Here is a 23,131-nt window from a genome sequence, read left to right on the forward strand (position 1 = left end):
ATCCTTGCAGACGCGGTGAAGTTTGGTGATCCGCCAGAGTTCATCCCTGAAGTGGCGTCCTGTGAACTGCATGATTATTTGACGAGGGCGGTTGGTGTTACTCTGCCCCAGTCGGTGCACCGAATCCAGGATGAAATCTATCTTCTCCCTCCAGTGTGGCGCAATCTTCCCGATGATATCAGAGATGATTTGTCGTGTGTTTTCGTCTTTTTCCTCCTGTAATCCATTTAAATGCAGGTTCCATCTTCTCTCATAACGCTCCAACTCTACAGCTCTTTTTCCCACTTCTGTTACTTTTTTCTCCAGAACTGTGTTCTCCTCTTTCAGTTGTTTCACCTCGGCGTGCAGTTTTTGGCACTGTTCTTTACAATCTTTGATCTCGGCAGAGTTAAACTCTACCGCTTTCGCGATGTTGGCTATGGTCAGCGTGTTCTGCTTTAGCTCCGCTTTGAAGTCCTGCATCATGTTTTGAAGAGTTCAGATAGCAGCCAATATCGCAGCGTTAGAGGCGTCTTCAACATGAGCGCCAGCAGTCATAACTTCCTCTGGTTTGGACTTTTTCTGTGGTGCTGGTGTTTTGGAAGGGGATGTTAAGGTGTTTTTAGTACCTCTGGTGTTAGTTTCCATCCTTTCTGGTCCACCATAGTCGTGTTCTTGGAGAGCTTTCAATTTAGCATTAGCTTTCGTGCTAGACATGTTATGGTCTGCAATATCGTACTCCAGGAGGTGCGCAGGGTCATTTACAGGATTCTGAATTATTATGGTGAGTTCTCTACAGTTCTCTATCTGATATTTCAGGGTTTGGTTAAGTTAAAAGTTAATTCCATTGATTTACAAGGCTTTGCTACTCTGAGCTATTCACAGTGAGTCCGCTCTCTCCGCCATCTTGTCACCGCCTCTATCTCCTCATTCTCAATACAGAGAAGTGTTATTTCAATCTGTTGTGTTTTCAGTTCATACTGGCAGCCGGAGGGCGCTCCGTGCACATGTAGTCCATATATAGCACGCATGAAGAAGACACCTTGTGACATTCTCTCTGACATAAACAGCTTCCAGAAATCGCTCTTAACATGCAGATAGACACGTTTGAAGATAATAAACACACAATTGCGAGAATATTTGGCTCATCTGTGTTATTTATACCATGTTGGCTTGGCTATTTATAACATTTGACTTGTGATATAAAGTAAGTTTGGAGTAAAAACATGGTTTTATTCTCATTTATTGTTGTGTTTTAATCAGGGCTCTGAACCGGTTCAAGGAACGAAAACGGAAACCGGAAACAAACGTAATTTTAAGAGGAACAAAAACGAAATCAAAATCAATTTGAATCGTTCTGAACAGAAACGTTAATTTGAAATGGCCATTAACCGGTTAATAACGTTATTTTATCGTTCTTTTAATATTTTAATTTGGCAGTGACCAATCATGAATAGAGTAGCTACAGCATGTGACGTTGACGGATCAAGCGTGAGTGAAATGCGCACCATCATCTATGAATCTACCAGTAACGCAAGTCAGTGCAGAGCGCGCATTTACATGGCTCAAGTACATTTCTTTCCCCGCTGAGGTCTACAATGAATGTGCAGGTATTGGAGGACATTCTTTTCGTACGTTTAAATAAGCAGTACGGACTTTAAGCTCAAATAGACTGATTTAGGCTAGTTTATGGATTCCGTTTAAGCCTATCCAAGTAGGTTACTAGCATCTATCAAACATTTTTCCTATAGTCTTTCAGATTGCCAATACAGAACAGGTCAATGTTTTCTATTTAGACGAATGATGCTTCTTATTAAATGGTATATTGCATTAAATGATCAAGCTTTATTAGCTGACTGAATTTGATTATGGGATGCAAGGACGTGTTGCGCAGTGTTTGCTTTGAAATTAGCAGTTGACGGTGCATTAAAAGAGCAATGGTTATCCAGTTTATTTATTCTTTATTCATGCGATTTTTAAAACTAGTCGTGTTGAAAAAAAGTTATGTACAAAGAATGTTATCACTCTTCTGAAAAGAATTAGGCATAAGAGCCACTTTCGATTGTCTAACGCTCCATTAAAACAGGTCCCGCTGTTTATGCTTTGTAATTAATGCATGTATTTCTGTTGTGGTTTTAAAAATGTTATGAAATAAATATTCAAGTTTAATTACCATGCGTATTATTATTATTGAGTGAAAAATAAGTCTATTTATATATATTTGTATAGGCTAAATAAAAATAACGTTATTAACCGGTATTTTTTCAAATCAAACCGTTTTCGGAACAGTAATGTTTATTGAGGAACGCAAAAACGGAAACGCTATAATATCGATTCTGCTCGGAGTGAACCGATTGTTATTTTTTTCCGTTTTTAAGCCCTGGTTTTAATAAATTGGTGTAATAAATCATAAATTATGGTTTAATAAATCATAAATTATTGTGGCAGATAATACAGATAATATGTTTTAAGTTATCTGGTCTACCTTTATGAAGCAAATCTGCACTGTGCCCAAGCAGAATTTCCCCTTGGGGACAATAAAGTTAACTAACTAACTAAGCAAAAACTCACTTCATTTTGATCACCCCCCCCCCCCCCCCCCAGCAATTTTTACTTGGGCTATCTAGTAAATTAATCTTGAGTTAAGAATTTTAAATATTTGGACTGGAAACAAAAAAAAATACCAAATAAGAAGAGCATTTTTTGCAGTGTAGTCAAATATTTTGTTGATTTAAAATATAATAGGCCTTTGTTGACTACATTCCAAATAAAATAAACTACAAAAAAAATATATTTCCTTTGCTCTGTTGCTCTCTGTCATAGGCCTACCTGAAGCTCATTCCTTATGCAGCTCATTAATGCGGGCTATTATGTCCTTTGTTATCTCAGGTGCTATCTCATCATTATTCATTAGCCATCACGCCTCCTCGCATATTGGCTTTGTGAAGAAAAACTGTCTTACAAATTTTAAATCAGTGTATTGTTTTATGTGAATGAGTAGGCTCAATGATTCTCACATCAGTATAAAGAAAACACTCTATGGAAATACAAGATGGAGTCAAAAGTCTTGTGAACACATATCTATTGTTTGTTTTGAGACCTTCATTTTAAAACAAAGTTTTTTGTTTTTTCAAAAACCGTGCATAAACATTTTTCTCTCAAAAATACAAGCATGTACATACATGTTGCTCACATATTATGGTAGCCCAGTTTGTGCTGAATACAATGTAATTACACTTTTGCCATTAATGTGTTTATAAGCAACTGAAAAAAACACAAATGTAAGAGCATGTCAAAACTTCTAAAGGGCCCCAAAAGAGCTCAGACTCCAAAGGGTTAAATAATGTTTGTAACAAAACAGTTGATGGGCCTCATTGGATTCCTTAGTATGGAAAAAAAAAATTCTATGGAAGTCAATGGGGCCCATCAACTGTTTGGTTACAGACATTCTTCAAAATATCTTCTTTTTTGTTCAGCAGAAGAAAGAAATTCATAAAGGTTTGGAACAACTTGAGGGTGAGTAAATGATGACAGAATTTTCCTTTTTGGGCGAACTATCCCTTTAACATTAATTAATGCACTGTGAACATTTTATTAAATAAGGGAATATGCTGTTCTCACAGAATAAACCACAGAATAAGCTCTAAACAGGGTGATCAAGTCCCCGACACAAAGCCTTTTCAATGCAATCGATAAATATAACAGCGATGCAAGAATGCAGCACCTTTGTTTGTATGAAACAAAGCGAAAGTGTGTGTAATATGAGAGACATAAAAGACGCTTCAGATACCCAATGGGCGGTATGTTATTCAGCATTGCTATTGATGACGGTTGTTATCAGGGAATCAAGTATTCCAGAGAGCTGTGTAATAACTAACATTAACAATAAAAGCTGTAAAATATTGCCCATTATTAGTTCATGTTGGTTAATGTATTAACTAATATTAACAAATGAGACCTTATTGTAAAGTGTTACCATTATCTTTAATCTTAAAATTTGCTGTTTTCCCTGATCCTTTTTTCTTCCATCCAAAAAGTGTGCTATTTTATTTTAATGACACAGATAAAGGCCAACTGTAAGGTAAACGTGTCCTTAGTAGATTATTTCTGAAACAGGGACTGGTAAGTGCCAATATCCTATTACAAGAGCAGATTTCATTACATGCCTTTAATGAGGGGCATAATTTGGCCTAGCCGTTACAATTTCAGTTTTATTCTATTTTAGTTTTTAGTTTTTTTGTATCATACTGCTTTATTTCAGTGATTAATAGCATTTTATTTTGTTTCCTTTAGCTGAACCTCTGGTGCAGGTGGATGGGAAACCCAGCTGTTGTTTTTTCAAGTTCAGTCCAAAACTGATGTTTACCAAGGTCTTGAAAGCCCAGCTGTGGGTTTATCTGCGGCCACTACAGCAAACTTCCACTGTTTACCTGCAGATTCTTCGCCTTAAACCTATCACTGAGCAAGGAAGTAGACACATACGCATCCGGTCGCTCAAGATCGAGCTCAATTCTCAAGCGGGTCATTGGCAGAGCATTGATTTCAAACACGTGTTGCAGAACTGGTTCAAGCAGCCACATACAAACTGGGGAATTGATATAAACGCCTATGACGAGAGTGGCAATGACCTGGCTGTGACATCTCTGCGGCCTGGAGAGGAAGGACTGGTAAGGACCCTTAGACCTGCGAAACTATTCAAAATGCTGTAGTCTTAATATTTTTGTTCATCAAAGAATCCTCCATGCAAATAAATGACAGCTTTGGCATTCCTAATAATTCTACCAGTTAGTTTTCTTATTTCAGAAGTTTAAAAACGATCTTTGTAAGACTACTCAATTAAATATAAATTAAATTGTTAAATAAGGACAATTTTTTCATACTACTTCTCGTCGCTGTTTCCTGTATTTTAGGATTATTTTAAGAGTAACAAGTGATGTTAAAACTTTGAATACTAAGTCCACAACAAATTTCCCCACTGGGGACAATAAAATATATTTAATTTCATTCACCTATCCATAACAAGGATCCAATGAGAGAGGATGATGATTTTTATCAAACTCTAAAATGACAATAAAATATATCAAATTTGTCCATACCAGTGTTGGGGGTAACGAGTTACAAAATAACGGATTACAGTAACGATATTACTTTTTTGGGTAACGAAGTAAAGTAACGCATTACACTAAAAATATTGGTAACTACACTACTTTACTAGACTATAGGAACGCGCTTTCCTGCGTTACTCAAGCGTTACACTTTTGTGTAAAGTGTGTAAAGTTCTGATATGTTTAAGTGCTGCGTGCACCGTTGCCATAGATCAGTGTTTCCCACAAGAGCAGGGGTGCCGTGTAAAAGTCCTTCAAATTCTCTCTTTGTAAACTTTGTTCATTGCATGCGAGTGCAGCAGTATGTTCGAATATGAACAGTCATTTTCGCCGTCATCACAAATGAGAAGTCGCGCGCGCTGTGAGAAGATTTTGTGTCTGTGCACTCATCCGAAAGCGCGCACACGTCTCACAGCGGGCAAATATTGAGTTTTCTTTCAAGTTTTGCTCTTGAACGGACAAACTCACACAAAAACGATGTCAACATGCCCATCTTGATGGGTATCCTAGCAGATATAGTCTGTATATGACGACGCATATCCGAGCATTAGGTCTTAAAGGGGCAGTAGCCTTTACTGCTGTCTGTTTAATGTCAAACAACAAAAGACAAGGACATCACTCACTGCTCTTGATTGAATAGATTTGTAAAAAAATAATTGGATTAATCTTAAATTTATACAGTCAAATATGCATTGTTATTTTACATTTGATTAATTTCTGTACCTGAAAACTAATGTTAGACGTGCCTGAAAAACCTGAATATTTTAATAGTGTCTTTGCTCAATAGTATTTCTTTGTGCTGCTGCTTGTATTTCAATTATTTGTTCTTATTATTTTCTTTATCTTTATTTGACAGTAGTCCTTTTTTCTCTGAACATAGCAAATACTGAACCGTACCGAAACTATGTGAGGTGCCACAAAATGTAGAAAATTTTCAAAGGGTGCCATGACACTGCCATAGAGCCATATGATGTTTGTCCATATCTACACGGTAAATTAAGAAATGGGAAAGTAAAGTAATAAGTAGTGAAGTTACTTTTCAAATACAGTAACTAGTAAAGTAATCTCATGACAATTTACAGATGTAACTAGTAACTAATTACTTTTTTTGAGTAACTACCCCAACACTGGTCCATACACATGCTCAGTTTTCCAAATTCTTCTGAAGCCATACATTTCCACTGTGTTAGGAAAATACCTTTTCTCTCAAATCTCATCACACAACCTGATCACAAGCTGTCATTTACAGCTCTCAAGTACTGTTAGTACCCTAACCTGATTCAAATGCTAATGAGGCCAAAGTGCTGATGAAACCTGATTCAAATTTAAATTGACTCAAATTAATTATTTCAAATAAAGTTTTGGAGTTACAGCCATTCATGTAAACATTTCCATGTTTTTTTTTTTTTTTTGTACCAGCGGCTTGACCCATTTCTGTATGTATTCTTCCTCCCCTAATCTCTAGCAGCCATTCCTGGAGGTCAAGGTTCTTGAAACAACCAAGCGATCACGGAGGAATCTGGGTCTTGACTGTGATGAACACTCCACAGAATCCCGCTGTTGTCGCTACCCGCTCACAGTGGACTTTGAAGCTTTTGGCTGGGACTGGATTATTGCACCTAAGCGTTATAAGGCAAACTACTGCTCAGGCCAGTGTGAGTACATGTTTATGCAGAAGTACCCACATACTCATCTGGTGCAGCATGCCAATCCCAGAGGCTCAGCAGGGCCATGCTGCACACCCACGAAGATGTCACCAATAAACATGCTCTACTTCAATGATAAACAGCAGATAATCCATGGCAAAATCCCAGGAATGGTGGTGGACCGTTGTGGCTGTTCATAGAATTGTGAGTTTTGGTTGAGCTAAAGGGGAAGTGATGGATTCGTCAGAGATGCAGTCTAAAATCTACATGTCTTTACAATTTCCTTATATTTTCATTACATTCTTTGGAAAGAATACTTCATAATGTACAGAGAACAAAAACACATTTGTAGTTTCTTTCGCAAGTCCAGCAGAACAGTCCAGGATAAAACCTAATACGATTTCTCACTATATTATTTGAATCTGAATTTTTGTTCTACAAACAATTTTACACACAACAAGACTTAGTTTTTTACTTTTGATGCATTACGCTGGGTAGCTCTGACCACATTCAAAGAGATTCATAGTTCCAAAATCCTGCTCTGCAGTATTGTCATTGGCTGTAATTTTTTTACTTTGTGCAGTATTTCACATTCAGAGAGAATAGAAGAAAAAAATACTTGCTGGAAACTTTTTGAATTACAGCTGGTTATGACAGTGTAAGAATGAAAGATGACAGACACACACACACACACACACACACACACACACACACACACAGACACGGCACACACAATCTTCTTTCAGTTGTGAAAAATATTTTGAAATTTTAAGACAGCAGACTAATACTTATTCTAGGTTTCCTACATGCCTTTTTATTGTACTTCAATGCAAATGTTATGCATTGAAGAAATTACAGAAGACACACGCACCCCGCCCCCTCCACTAATGCTGCTACCACTATGGTGCAACATTCTCAATAATCTAGGCACCCTTTCATGACTACTTTGATCCTCTTTTTACTCTTTATCTTGTTAAAAGGAAAAGGGAAGAGAATTTTTGTACTTTTAAGGAGAAAAGGAACATAACTATGCTTGTAACACTATTAATGTGTTTCAGCATCTGCGATGGACAGAATCATCTTAACAGAAATAAATAACAAAAATAGCTTATTTAAAAAGATAATATCACACATATTTAGAGTGTCACACATTAATTTAATAGTAATTTGTGTAAAGATAATGTTTCCCATGAACTATAAATTTACATGAATGCTATTTTCAGAAATTTCTTCTCTGCTTATAAACTAAAACAAAATAATATACGTTCATGGCTATATTCACTTGTACTGAATACAGCTGAGTTTTCAGCTGTACTGAATACAGTTGAATATATGTTCCTATGCTGGCACAGGTATTTACATTAATATAAAAGAACAAATGTCACTGTGGATCACAACTATAATACTCTATCCTGTGTAGATAAGACACTTTTGTAATTTCATTTAACTTTTGCTGTATTTAATCAAATATCATTCCTGCCCTTTACCAACCTTACTGGTACAGTAAACTTATTTGGGAGTGCTGAAAAGCAAAGGATGGGGAGGGGGAGAGGTAGAATAGAAATCATCTCAGGTTACGCATGTAACCATGGTTCCCTGAGAAGAATAACGAGACATTGCGTCCTCTAGAGGACACAATGGGAAATGCCTCCGGCATGAGCGGTGTCTGAAGCACGTATCTAAATGCAGCAATTGCATTAGCTGGCTATAGCCTATGACGTTTTTTATCAGTGCGACGTGAGTATAAAAGGCCACCTGAGGAACATGTCATCCACTTCTTTGTCTGAAGGAGACGTAGCAGGCATCCCAGAAGCCTGGCAACGAGACGCAGTGTCTCGTTCCTCTTCTTAGGGAACCAGGGTTAGATGTGTGACCTAAAACATTCCCTTTAGAATGGGAACTTGCACTGTATCCTCCAGAGCAGTGGTTCTCAACCCTGTCCTGGGGACCCCCCCACCACTGCACATTTTGTGTGTCTCCCTCATTTATCACACCTGATTCAACTCATCAGCTCGTTTGTAGAGACTGGAAGAACTAAATTGGGTGTGTCTGATAAGGGAAACATACAAATTGTGCAGGGCTGGGGTGCCTCCAGGACAGGTTTGAAAACCACTGCTCTAGAGGACACTATTGGGAAAAATACCCACTCCGATATGCTGATGCATGCCTTTGTGACATAAGCACTCAATATTGACTCTACCAACCTGAGGGAGTCAAAATTCCCCAAAGGACGCACCAGCTAGCTGTCTGTGACACTATTCCCTACAGCCACTGCCCAAGCCAGAGACAGTCTTATCCAAAGAGCCATACACCTAAACAATACTGTCTGTGCAGATCCCTTGGGAGTGGAGGCCTCAGCAGAATGACTCTCTAGAACGAGAGGAGGCCTAACAACACTCATCCCTTAAAACAGTCAACCAAGGAGGCTTCACAAAGATCCTACACCTTTTTTTGCTACTGTCTATACGGAGCGGAGTGGAGGCCTCAGGAACACGACTCTCTAAAACGAAAGGAGGCCAAACAACACCCTACACCAGAGACAATCTCTTTCAAGAGGCTCACAAAGAGCCAAGCTCTGAAGAGAGCGGAGGCCTCAGCAAAACAACCCCCTTATAACGAGAGGAGGCTGAACAACCCTCAACTCTATAGACAGTTAACCGAGGAGGCTCCCAGAGCCTATAACTCTAGTACTACTGTTTGTACAAAGCTCGCAGGTCCCACACTCGGAGCTGATATCCAGGCAGAGCTCTAGGGAGTGGAGGCCTCAGAAGGACAACACCAAGCAACGCCTTTTTTCAGCCTGAAAACTTGGCACCACTGCCTGCCAACCCTACCAGCCCTCCCCGGAGGTCCTGCCATTCAGGAGTGATGTAGTATCATAAAGATATAAATGGCAGGATCAGAGCCTTCAATGAGGACGCCTCAACCTATGAAAAATAGTACAGAGGCATCGACACATCTAGGATAAATGCAGGACAAATTTGGTTTCTCTTATGATCTCTCTGCCTCAACTTAGAGATCAAAGGGGAAACTCAATCTGATCTCAATCTGTTCATGGCGCAGGCCATAACCTCCCACACCCCCTAAATTTATATAATAATGACTACTACACTCTTTCTGCCTCTAATTCATCAGAATTAGAAACAACACATTGAGCAGTAGTAATATTTGAGCCAACAAGAGGAATCCAAAAAGGAAAAGTTCTTGTTTGATTCCTCCCGTGCTCTGTCCACAACCCCCACGCTCGATCCCGCCTACTGTGGTGGCGGCCGCGGAACCCGAACCACAGAGTGCAGGCTCAACTCATCTTTTTAAGAGGGTGTCAAGTCTGGCTGGAACCAATTACTGTGACCACATCGCAATACTACGCATTTAATCCATTTGAGAGTGAAGCGCGCTTAGTTCAAACATCAGATTTTATCAATCTATAAAGAACCATACGAGAACAGGCATAAATGCATCTCTATGAATGCCTTCAACTCCCTCGAGAGCTGAATGTGCATGTCCAAACGTCAACTACAATACCTCAGGAGAGAACAGAAAGAAAAAGCTTCTTACCAGTCTCATTTAGTCAGTTTCGTGAATGTATACCTTGCACATCCAGCTTCTTCAAAGAGTCAAAGACATTCCACCTAAATGCGCATCCCACATCCCTCGAGAATAGGGATGGCGTAAACAGAGCTTTTCATTGAGAAATCCTCACAATGCGCGCAGTCAGCTCCCTCGAGAACTAAACGTGTATGCTCCTTCACATGTGTGAAGCACCGGTCATGCCGGAAGCATTTCCCATAGTGTCCTCTAGAGGACGCAGTGCATGTTCTTCAAAGATGTCCCTTTGTTGAAAACAAAAGCACTATGATGTTGGATAAAAGAGGAGCCTTCTTTACACTAAATCTAAGTAATATATGTATATAACAGAAAATAAAAAAGGGGGGGTGGGGAGTGTGTGTGGGATGGGGGGGGGGGGGGGGTTGCGGGGGCGAGGTGGGTCGGTGGGATGGTGCTGAAGGGTAAAAGATTATTTTGGGCACTCTACTTACCAACAATAAATTTTGCACTATGGGAAGTAAATGGCAAGAGGAATCATATTGTTGTCTCCAATTGTATTTGACCTTTTCAAGCACAAGAATTTGTAGATGGATTTTAATAACTGAAAAATGTCTAAGGAGTTTACGGTCCATCCATTAAACTGTATCTGTTTTCATCCCTCTATGAAATCATTCTGCCCAAGCAACGACTAGTAGTTGGTCCCCTCTAAGACAAAACATATCGAAAATGTCAAAACTGGTCTATGCCTGGAGTTTAAAAAGGTTCTGTTTTGTAATCCTATAAAATCCACAAAACTGAACTCTAAAGTCTTAACATACTAGATAACATCTAATTAAGTTCTAACGTTTCAGCAACTATTGCTTGCGGCTTGAAACAAAAAGTGGCCATGCACCATGAGAATGCAGGTAACAAAAGTGACTAACAATGAACATGTTTTTAAACAGAAAAGAAACAAGGTTATATGGGCCAATAATTATCACGAGTAGTTTTCAGTTAGTAATTACCTCTACTGAAAACGAAATCAATCACAAAATAAGTAAAAACTACCTCATCAAAAGGTTTGAAGTCTTGCTATAAAATTAAAATTGACAAATTTTATATCTCAAGAGCCAAAATCCTTTAAATGTATGGTCAAAATACAAATGCATGTAATCACATCATCAAATTTTTACTCTTGCCATTTCAGTTCTGTCAATGTTGTTTAAAACATTATGACTACTCTGTCAATGTTTTTTTAGAACAATATTATTTGAACAATGTAAGTCTTCTAAAATGCCACAGGGTCTCTATATTAAAGTCCTTTAAGGACACAAAGAACGTATGGTACGTATATGGAGATCACAAGCCATCACCCTAAGTTTTACGATTTAAAACCTCTGTATAATATAATGTTGTCAATGTTTTTTTTTTGTCATAGAATATGTGGGGGGAAAAGAATTGTGATCTGTTAATGTGAAAAAAAAAAATCAAAATGAAAACATTTTACATTACATAGTTTTGAAAGACTCTCGGATTTGAAGATTTACCTACTCTTTTCAGTCGTGTTCAGCCACTCTTTATATTGTGTAGAGAAATTAATTATAAAGTAGTTTGGTTTTCATGCAAAGAAGAAAACTTGTTTATCATTATTTCTGTCCTTGTTTGTTGTTTGATCATTTTTTGTACAATAAATACTTTATTTAGCTTACAAAAGGACTGCTCCTTTTTTAATAAACATTGCCATAATTTATGGTGCATCTGACAAGTTAGGAAAAGACATCCAGAGGATTATGTGTCTTTTCAATAAGCAATTCATTTATTACAGTATTTATTAATCATTTTAATGTTTATTTAATAAAAATACAACTGTTTATTGTTCGTTCTTGTCATCTCATGTCCATTAAATAATGTTAACAAACGCAACTTTTAATTTTAGTAATGTATTAGTAAATGCTGAAATTAACATTAACCATGATTAATAAATGTTTTAGAATTACTTTTTAATTGTTAGTTCATATTAACTAATGTAATTATCTAATGTTAACAAAAAAACTTGTTGTAAAGTGTTACCACTGTTTTAAAAAGTTGTCACCTTTATTTATATAGCGCTTTTTACAATGCAGATTGTTTCAAAGCAGTGGGGGCAGTCGTGGCCTAATGGTTAGAGAGTTAAACTTGTAACCGGAAGGTTGCGGGTTCGAGTCTCAGGTCCGGCAGGAATTATTGGTGGGGGGAGTGAATAACCAGCGCCCTCCTCCACCCTCAATACCACGACTGAAGTGAGACCCTTGAGCAAGGCACCCCAACTGCTCCCCGGGCGCCGCAGCAATATGGCTGCCCACTGCTCCGGGTGTGTGTTCACAGTGTGTGTGTGTTCACTATTGTGTGTGTGTGCACTTGGATGGGTTAAATGCAGAGCACAAATTCCAAGTATGGGTCACCATACTAAAACGACCGTCTGCTAGCTGTCTCACGTCACCGGAGTCAGATAAATCCCAGCACATAGAGACTCTTTCACCTAGATATTATCACATAGAGACAGTGTCTGTTCCCCGAATTAACAAATACAAAAACCATCAAAACCATTCAACAGTAAAAATGTAATTGATGTCCAACAAATAAACAATAGATTTAATACAGATGAACAAATTATAAAGATATGATTACAGATAATAATCAGATGTGCTGTGTTTGACAGAAACCTGGCTAAAACCTGACGACTACATTACTTTAAATGAGTCCACCCCCCAAGATTATTGTTATAATCACGAGCCGCGTCTGAAAGTTAAAGGGGGAGGGGTTGCTGTAATTTATAATAATATTTTCAGTATTACTTAGAAGTCTAGTTTCAAATATAATTCCTTTGAAGTGCTGGTGCTTTAAGTAACGTTATGTAGTGTAAATGATAAATCCCGTTTAACGTCTGTGCTGGCTACTGTATACAGGCCACCAGGACACAATACAGACTTTACCAAAGAATTTGCTGATTTTCTATCAGAGTTAGTTCTGGCTGCAGATAAAGTCCTAATTGTTGGCGATTTTAATAGCCACGTAGACAATGAAAAAGATACATTGGGATTAGCATTTAAAGACATTCTAAACTCTATTGGAGTTAGGCAACACATGTCAGGACCCACTCATCGCAATAATCATACTTTAGACCTATTATTGTCACATGGAATAAATGTTGATACCGTTGAAATTCTGCAGCAGAGCGATGACATCTCAGATCATTACCTAGTATCATCTATACTTAATTTAGCTAAGGCTGCAAAGCCGTCCATTTGCTTCAATTATGGCAGGACTATCATTGCTGCCACAAAAGATTGCTTCCTAAATAACCTTCCTAATCAGTTTCATCTCCTCAGCATCCCAGATAGCTTAGAAGAACTCGATGTTGCAACAGAAACTATTGACTCTCTCTTTTCCAGCACTTTAGACACAGTTGCTCCCCTGCGCTTAAAGAAGATTAAAGAAAATAGTCCAACGCCGTGGTACAACGAGCACACTCGGGCCCTTAAAGCAGCAGCCAGAAAAATGGAGTGCAGCTGGAAGAAAACAAAACTAGAAATTTTTCGTAATTCGTGGAGAGCATGATTGCATACAGAAAGGCCGTAAAAACTACTAGATCTGCTTATTTCTCGACTCTCTTAGAACAAAAAAAACACGACCCTAGGTACCCATACAGAAATGAAATATATATGTACATATGAAATATACATATATTAAATATATCCACATAGAAAGTGAAAACATATATGTACATATATATCTGCCCATATATAAAACCTATTAGAAAATGGAACAATTTCATATATTGACATATAAAACTAGCCCATATATTTTATGTATGTATAATACAGTATTTTATATATATGTAACATATAATATAATTATTAATATACATGACATATACTTCTTTGTATATATGTTCAATATACAAACTACACATATATATGAATAGCATATTGCTTGCATACATGTTACATATATGTCCCTAACATATGTTTTTATATAGTCTTATTGTATATTTTACATTTAAAATGAAATATATAAAATATATTTTTGATAAATGTATATGGAATATATAAATGACATTATATATATATATATATATAAACAGTGTGCACATATATTTTAAATATATGTTATGTTCTTATATTATGTATATCAATTGCTAAATATTTTGAATTAATAGTGTAAACTAAACAAATGTAAAAAAAACATGTTTTCATTAATTTCGTAAATATTTTTTAAATATAGGTTATGGATGTGTACTTACACACTTGCAATGCAATACATATGACATGCCTAAGCCTTAAATGTTAAACGGTGCAGTTAGCAAAAAATAAGTAATACAGTAAAACATTTAAACTTTATTAAAACAGTTTTAATATAAAAAGAAAAATTAAGCTGCGCAAAATTAGAAAACTACTGAACACACAACTTACATTTACATTTAGTCATTTAGCAGACGCTTTTATCCAAAGCGACTTACAAATGAGGGCAATAGAAGCAGCTAGAGCAGTCGAAGGGCAACAATATCAGCAATATGCAAGTGCTATAACAAGTCTGTTAGTCTAGCACAGAATTTTTTTTTTTTTTTTTTTTATAAATTAGACAGACAGACAATGAACAGAATGATAAGTGCTATTCTCGATCGGTCAGGTGTTGCTGGAAAAGATGTGTCTTTAGACGTTTTTTGAAAATGGCTACAGACTCGGCCGCACGAATTGAGATAGGCAGGTCATTCCACCAGGTGGGAACGGTCCAGGAAAAGGTCCAGGAAAAGGTCCGTGACAGCGATTTCATGCCTCTCTGGTATGGCACCACAAGGCGTCGTTCACTGGCAGAACGCAAGTTCCTGGAGGGTGTGTAAGTCTGAACGAGCGAGTTTAGGTATATTGGTGCAGAGCCAATGGATGTTTTGTAGGCGAGCACCAGTGCCTTGAATTTAATGCGAGCGGCTATTGGTAGCCAGTGCAGACTGATGAGGAGAGGCGTGACGTGTGCTCTCTTCGGCTCACCAAAGACCAACCTCGCCGCTGCATTCTGGATCAGTTGCAAGGGTTTGGTAGTGCATGCCGGAAGGCCCGCAAGAAGAGCATTACAGTAGTCCAGTCTGGAGAGAACGAGAGCTTGGACCAGTAGTTGTGTGGCATGATCTGATAGGAAGGGTCTAACCTTCCTAATGTTGAATAGTGCAAATCTGCAGGACCGGGGTGTTGCAGTGATGTGGTCAGTGAATTTTAGCTGATCATCAATCACAACCCCAAGGTTCCTGGCTGTCCTGGACGGAGTTATGGTTGATGAACCTAGCTGAATGGAGAGATTGGGGTGAAGTGCTGGGTTGGCTGAGACTACAAGCAGTTCTGTCTTTGCAAGGTTGAGTTGCAGGTGATGTTCCTTCATCCAGGCTGAAATGTCTGTTAGGCAGGCAGCGATACGAACACCAACCGATGGATCATCAGGTTGAAATGAGAAGTAGAGTTGAGTGTCGTCGGCATAGCAGTGATAGGAAAAGCCATGTTTCTGAATGACCGATCCCAATGATGACATGTAGATGGAGAAGAGAAGTGGTCCAAGCACTGAGCCCTGGGGAACTCCAGTAGCTAGATGATGTGACTTAGACACTTCACCTCTCCATGACACCCTGAAGGACCTACCTGAGAGGTAAGACTTGAACCACTGGAGAGCGGTTCCTGAGATGCCCATCTTCATGAGAGTTGCCAGGAGGATCTGGTGATTAACTGTGTCAAAAGGAGCAGACAAATCCAGTAAGATAAGTACTGTGGATTTGGAGGCTGCTCTTGCCTGTCTCAGTGCCTCCGTAACTGAGAGCAGGGCAGTTTCAGTTGAGTGGCCGCTTTTGAAACCGGATTGGTTGATGTCCAGGAGATTGTTCTGTTCAAGAAACGTAGAGAGCTGATTAAACACAGCCCGCTCAAGTGTCTTTGCAATGAAAGGTAGAAGGGATACCGGTCTGTAGTTTTCTAAAAGTGCTGGGTTTAGAGAGGGTTTTTTAAGCAGTGGGGTTACCCGAGCCAGCTTAAATGCTGTGGGGAAAGTCCCGGTGTGAAGAGAGGTGTTGACAATGTGAGTGAGTGCAGGAGTAACAGAAGAAGAAATGGCCTGAAGGAGGTGAGTGGGGATAGGATCAAGCGGACATGTAGTGGGATGATTGGAAAGGATGAGTTTGGAGACATCTGCTTCAGAGAGCAGAGAGAAGGAGTGGAGTGTGGGTGTGATGGTCGTTGAGATGTGTGTGTCGGTTTGTGGTGTGGAGAATTGGCTGCTGATGGAAGAGGTTTTGTTTGTAAAGAATGATGCAAAGTCATCAGCTGTAAGGTTTGACGAAGGAGGGGGGGGGGGGGGAAGGAGCGAGGAGAATGTTTTGAAAAGTGCACGAGAGTTGGAGCAGTTGTTGATTTTGTTGTGGTAGTATGTAGTTTTAGCAGTGGAGACATTAGTAGAGAAAGAAGTGTAAAACCCCGCCCACTGGTCCAATTCTCGGCGTCCAATGGCAGGGAGAAGGTGTTTCTGCGTATCGCTGTCTTTCCTTTTATACAATAAAACAGTTCAATTTAAACACATTCGTTTGTATGTATTTACCTTGTTGTTTCATCTGACTCCATTAAATGAAAAGGTGTTAAATGATTTTGTTAACCATTAACTTTAGATTTATATTTTGTCTTTCAATTTAAATCGTTTACCTTATGTTATACTCAGCATTCAAGATTCCAGTAACGGTTTAGAGTTTCGCAACGGCCGGGTTTATGATCTCTGTTACGGACTAGTCAATCTTGGTCATCAAGGCAGAGGCGACACACTGATATTCTGGACGCCCGTGCAATACGTTGATCATTCCAGAATATTTTTATTCAGTTCCCTTAGATCTGAATTCACTTAATTAATGCAAAACTGTTTCTAATCAGAGGCCATGACCATTATCACAGAATCAAGCGACCAACTTGCTAATTCTAATGATAACTTTTTATAATCATGCCGTGGTTTCCCACGTATACATTAATTAGAACAATATTGCAATAATCAGGAATTGAGGTTGCCCTATTTAGATTGGTCTAACAATTTACTATTGTTCTAAACGGAAAGACTTTTTTAGCCTATCAACCTCTACAGTCCAAGTATACGTACCTAGCGCCAATGTGTTAGTCGGAGCTCTAAAACATCAATCCGGTGTGCTCTTTAAACTTCACCAAAACCGTGCCTTAGTCCGTGTTAAACTAACCTGAGCAGATATCCGTACTGTTATGGTTATAACATGAAATACTGAGTTAATAACACAAAACGAGTTGCAGTAAGTTTAAAGCATACCGATTTATTAACCAGGTAAGAAACATCAATCAAAAGTCAACTCAAAGAGTAAAAAAGCATCAATCAATCATATACAGAAACAATAATTCAAGAATCAAGGATTCTAGAAATCTTTACCTGGTCATGAAAAACTACACACAAGCAGTGTGGGAAATCTCAATACAGACTCCACGATTCTTGTATCACCTTCCCTTAAATACCCAGATAATTCAATCAATCCACAAATGGTGGTGTTTGAGGTTATAATTAGATTTTGGTCCCTCATCCAGGGGGGTCACAAATGGGCAATCAGGATCTGTGTTTGAATGGGTTCTAGACATCTGCAAAGGAGGGCATTTATTTACATACAGGAGGCACTTGAGTAGATGATCTGTGGGGGGTCACCTTTTGGTGAGACATAGTATTTTTATCAACTTACATAACTTCTTGGAGGTTTGCATTATGATTAGGAGAATGAGACCATTTTACCAGACGCACTGATACGTTTCAAATGATACTAAACATGCATAGTTACACATTGTATACATTTAACGTTGGATAGATTTTGAATGAGTTTTCAGTGTGGGTGAGAGTGAGTTATACAGAGGGTGCTGTGCAGAGTGTGGATGTGTGGTGTGTGTGTCTCAGTGTGATGCGCCTCGGGTGCGGCTGTTGTGTATTTGGGTAAGTGTTCGAATGGTAATCTTTGGGAAAATCCTTTGTTTCCGGGAAATCACAGTTTCTCTGTTCAGACTGAACGGCATCTCTCGGCCCAGAACGATCGGCACCACCTTACAGAAGCGAGAAGAGACTGATACAGGGTTAGGTCAGTAGCGTTTTTAGTTTTGCGCCACTTCCTCTCTGCCGCCCGGAGTCCAGAGCGATGTTCACGAAGAACATCGGACAGCCAGGGGGCAGAGGGGGTGGTGCGGGCTGGCCTGGATGAAAGGGGACAGAGGTTGTCTAAGCAAGATGTTAGAGTGGAGCAAAGAGTGTCAGTGGCACTGTCAGTGTCTAGTGCTGAGAACTGAGCAGGTGGAGGGAGTGAGGATGAAACCATAGTGGATAGACGGGAGGGAGAGAGCGAGCGTAGATTACGCCGAAAGGTGATCTGCGGAGGAGTGTGTGTTGTGTCCGGAGTCAGTATGAGGTTAAGAGTGATGAGAAAGTGATCTGAGGTGTGCAGTGGAGTAACTAAAGTGTTGTCTGTGGAGCAGCAGCGTGTGTAGATCAGGTCCAGATGGTTACCTGATTTGTGAGTAGCTGTAGTAGATACTCGCTTAAGGTCAAATGAGGTCAAAAGAGTGGTGAAGTCAGCAGCCTGGGGTTTATCAAGGTGGATGTTGAAGTCACCAAGCAGTACCAGAGGAGTGCCATCCTCAGGGAAGTGAGAGAGTAAAATATCCAACTCCTCCAAGAAGTTCCCCAGTTGACCTGGAGGGCGATAAATAACTACAACATGGATTTTAGCCGGGTGAGTGATAGTGATTGAGTGTGATTCAAATGAGCAGTTGCCAGATAGAGAAGGAATGGGCTCAAATTTCCAATCATTTGAGATGAGCAAACCAGTACCTCCACCCCTCCCAATCGGGCGTGGGGTGTGTGAAAAAGTGAAATTATTTGAGAGAGCTGCAGGAGTGGCAGTGTCTTCTGGTTTGATCCAGGTTTCAGTTAGAGCCATGAGACTGAGACATGAATGAGCGGAAATAGATGGAATAAAGTCTGCTTTGTTTACAGCAGACTGGCAATTCCACAGACCAATTGGAATGGACATTAATGTAGCAGAGGAAATAGGTACACTTTGCAGATTATTCGGATTGCTTCGCCTAGAATGTAACGAGCGTGACTTACGGGTGTATGTGATAATGGTAGCAATTTGGAAGCACATAGTGAATAGGGGTTAGAGAAATAAACAGATGAAAACACAAAGTGGACAAAGTAGAAGGAAAGCTATACTCAAGTGCCTTGTCGTGTCCTTGCTCGAGTGGAGTCGCGCAGAGTAGAGTCGATGGTCTTTACACTCTTCGGTCTTCACACGAGGAGGCTGAACGCTCCCGCTGACGCTTCCGCACCAGCGTTAACGAGTGTATTAAATAGATGCTAATCACTACACTCACACCAGGTGAGGACACTTTTGTAATTCGCTCAGACAATCAAGGTAACAGCCTGTCAATGGCTCAGCTCCAAAACGAAACTATCACTTACTTGTGCGAATATCCAGAAATAATATTTGAGTGCCGACGGCTAAAACAGCACTGGTTTAAATTCAAATACAATTATCTTAGCCAGTAAAATTATAAATCCAAAAATAACTACAGAATCGAAATATATCCACTTGATAGAGTGTACTACGCTGAGCAAATCCAGCAAACTGAGTAATTTGAAAAAACACTTACACACGGCTTCAATGCGTTCCTTCACTCTCTGTGCGCTTCTCCTAGCAAACTAACTGATCGACCTGAGCTTATATATGTTCTGTCCACCTTTGTAATTCGCTCAGACAATCAAGGTAACAGCCTGTCAATGGCTCAGCTCCAAAACGAAACTATCACTTACTCGTGCGAATATCCAGAAATAATATTTGAGTGCCGACGGCTAAAACAGCACTGGTTTAAATTCAAATACAATTATCTTAGCCAGTAAAATTATAAATCCCAAAATAACTACAGAATCTAAATATATCCACTTGATAGAGTGTACTACGCTGAGCAAATCCAGCAAACTGAGTAATTTGAAAAAACACTTACACACGGCTTCAATGCGTTCCTTCACTCTCTGTGCGCTTCTCCTATATCTATAATATAACTTTATTATATATAAATACAATATTACAACAAAACAAGTAACAAATAAAACAGCACAGAACATGAAAATCCACCAACAGGTATATGATACAGCCTGCAATTTTTTTTAAGTTAGAGTCTTTTTGGATGTCCTCAGCTCAGTGATCTTTTGATTTATAGCTACCCCTAGTTGGCCCCTTGTGGTTCCAGGAAATTTCTGGATCACCGATCACGGTTGTTCAGCTTAGGCTTGCGCCCTTGTCCTTTACGCACTGAAATTCCTCCAGATTCCTTGAATCTTTTAATTATGTTATGCACTGTTGAATGTGAAATATCCAAATCTCTTCCTATCTTTCTTTGAGGAACATTGTTTTTAAACATTTCAATAATTTTCTCACGTATTTGTTGGCAAACTGGCGATCCTCGGCCCATCTTTGCTCCTAAAGGATTAGACCTTTCTTGGATGCTGCTTTTGTACCAAATCATAATTACAATCACCTGTTGACATCACCTGTTTCAAATCACATTATTATTTAACCATTTTACCTCATTACTAGCCCTAAATTGCTCCTGTTCCAACTTTTTTTAAATGTGTTGCAGGTCTGAATGACATGAAGTTGACCAGACAAAACATGAAATATTTTGTGTTCATATTGTCTGCAATGAAATACAAGTCAAAGTAAATTTAGAAATCACTTCTTTTTTTCTTTTTTTTTTTTGCGTTTTCCATACTGTCCCAACTTAATTTGGGGTTGTATATATGTATATAAAAAAACTTTTTAATGAAATGTGGATTGTGTAGACTTGTTAAAAGTTCAAGCTGTTCAAATAAGGAAAGTTTCTTCAGGGCGTGAAGAAATATAGAGCTGAGTCTCGTCAGCATAACAATGAAAACTAACCCATGCTTCCTAATGATATCTCCCAGTGGTAGCATGTACAGGGTGAAGAGTAGCGGTCCTAGCACTGAGCCTTGTGGTACTCCATACTGAACTTGCGATCAGTGTGACATCTCTTCATTTACTGCTACAAACTGATAACGGTCGCATAGGTATGATTTAAACCATGATAAAGCAATTCCACTAATACCTACATAATTTTCAAGTCTATTCAAAAGAATGTTGTGGTCGATAGTATCAAATGCAGCGCTAAGATCGAGTAACACTAATAGAGAGATACAGCCACGATCGGATGATAAGAGTAAATCATTTGTAACTCTGATGAGAGCAGTCTCAGTGCTATGATACGGTCTAAATCCTGACTGGAAATCCTCACAGATACCATTTCTTTCTAAAAAGGAACATAATTGTGAAGACACTGCCTTTTCAAGTATTTTTGACAGAAAGGGTAGATTTGAGATTGGCCTAGAATTGACTAATTCTGTAGGATCAAGTTGCGTTTTTTTAATAAGTGGTTTAATAATAGCCAACTTAAAAGTTTTCGGTACATATCCTAATGACAAAGATGAATTAATGATATTAAGAAGAGGATCTATGACCTCTGGTAGCATCTCTTTTAATAGCCTAGTCGGTATAGGGTCGAGCATACATGTTGTCGATTTTGATGATTTAACGAGTTTAGCCAATTCTTCTTCTCCTATAGCAGTGAATGAGTGTAATTTTTCCTCAGTGACACTACAATACTCTGTCTGATGTGATACTGTAATAGACGGCTGCATGGTTAATATTTTTTTCCTAATATTATCAATCTTACATGTGAAGAAGTTCATAAAGTCATTACTGCTGTGCTGTTTACAATCATCAGAAGTTGAAGCTTTATTTTTGGTTAATTTAGCCACTGTATCGAATAAATACCTTGGGTTGTGTTTGTTTTCTTCCAAGAGAGTTGAGAAATAAGCAGATCTAGCAGTTTTTACGGCCTTTCTGTATGTGATCATGTGCTCTTTCCACGAATTACGAAATACCTCTAATTTTGTTTTCTTCCAGCTGTGCTCCATTTTTCTGGCTGCTGTTTTAAGGGCCCGGGTGTGCTCGTTGTACCATGGCGTTGGACTATTTTCTTTGATCTTCTTTAAGCGCAGAGGAGCAACTGTGTCTAAAGTACTGGAAAAGAGAGAGTCAATAGTTTCTGTTGCAACATCGAGTTCTTCTATACTATCTGGGATGCTGAGGAGATGATACTGATGAGGAAGATTATTTAAAAAGCAATCTTTAGTAGCGGCAGTGATTGTCCTGCCATTTTTGAAGCGAGGGGGCGGCTTTGCAACCTTAGCTAAATTAAGTATACATGATACTAAGTAATGATCTGAGATGTCATCGCTGTGCTGCAGAATTTCAACGGTATCAACATTTATTCCATGTGACAATATTAGGTCTAAAGAATGATTATGGCGATGAGTGGCTCCTGACACGTGTTGCCTAACTCCAATAGAGTTTAGTGTGTCTTTAAATGCTAATCCCAATACGTCTTTTCCGTTGTCTACATGGATATTAAAATCACCAACAATTAGTACTTTATCTACGGCCAGTACTAACTCTGATAGAAAATCAGCAAATTCTTTGATAAAGTCTGTATTATGCCCTGGTGGCCTGTATACAGTAGCTAACACAAATGTTGAACAGGTTTTATCATGTACACTACATAGCGTTACATAAAGCACCAAAACTTCGAAGGAATTATATTTGAAACTAGACTTCTGAGTAATACTGAAGATATTATTATAAATTACCGCAACCCCTCCCCCTTTACCTTTCAGACGCGGCTCATGTTTATAACAATAATCTTGGGGGGTGGACTCATTTAAGGTAATGTAGTCATC

At 38.9% G+C, this 23,131-nt stretch overlaps 1 protein-coding gene across 1 annotated transcript in view; it reads left to right on the top strand.

Moving 5' to 3' along the window:
- Positions 1–6,930, top strand: part of gdf11 (growth differentiation factor 11) — a gene marked incomplete at both ends in the record, with an annotated part of 176,215 nt that extends 169,285 nt beyond the window's left edge. Inside the window, 2 exons of the mRNA XM_079843733.1 lie at positions 4,273–4,646; positions 6,550–6,930. Of these exons, the coding sequence (XP_079699859.1) occupies positions 4,273–4,646; positions 6,550–6,930 (755 nt within the window). The remainder of the gene's footprint in view (positions 1–4,272; positions 4,647–6,549) is intronic.
- Positions 6,931–23,131: the final 16,201 nt, after the last annotated feature.

This window comes from Gobio gobio (genome assembly GCF_949357685.1).
Source record: "Gobio gobio genome assembly, chromosome: 19".
Lineage (NCBI taxonomy): Eukaryota > Metazoa > Chordata > Actinopteri > Cypriniformes > Gobionidae > Gobio > Gobio gobio.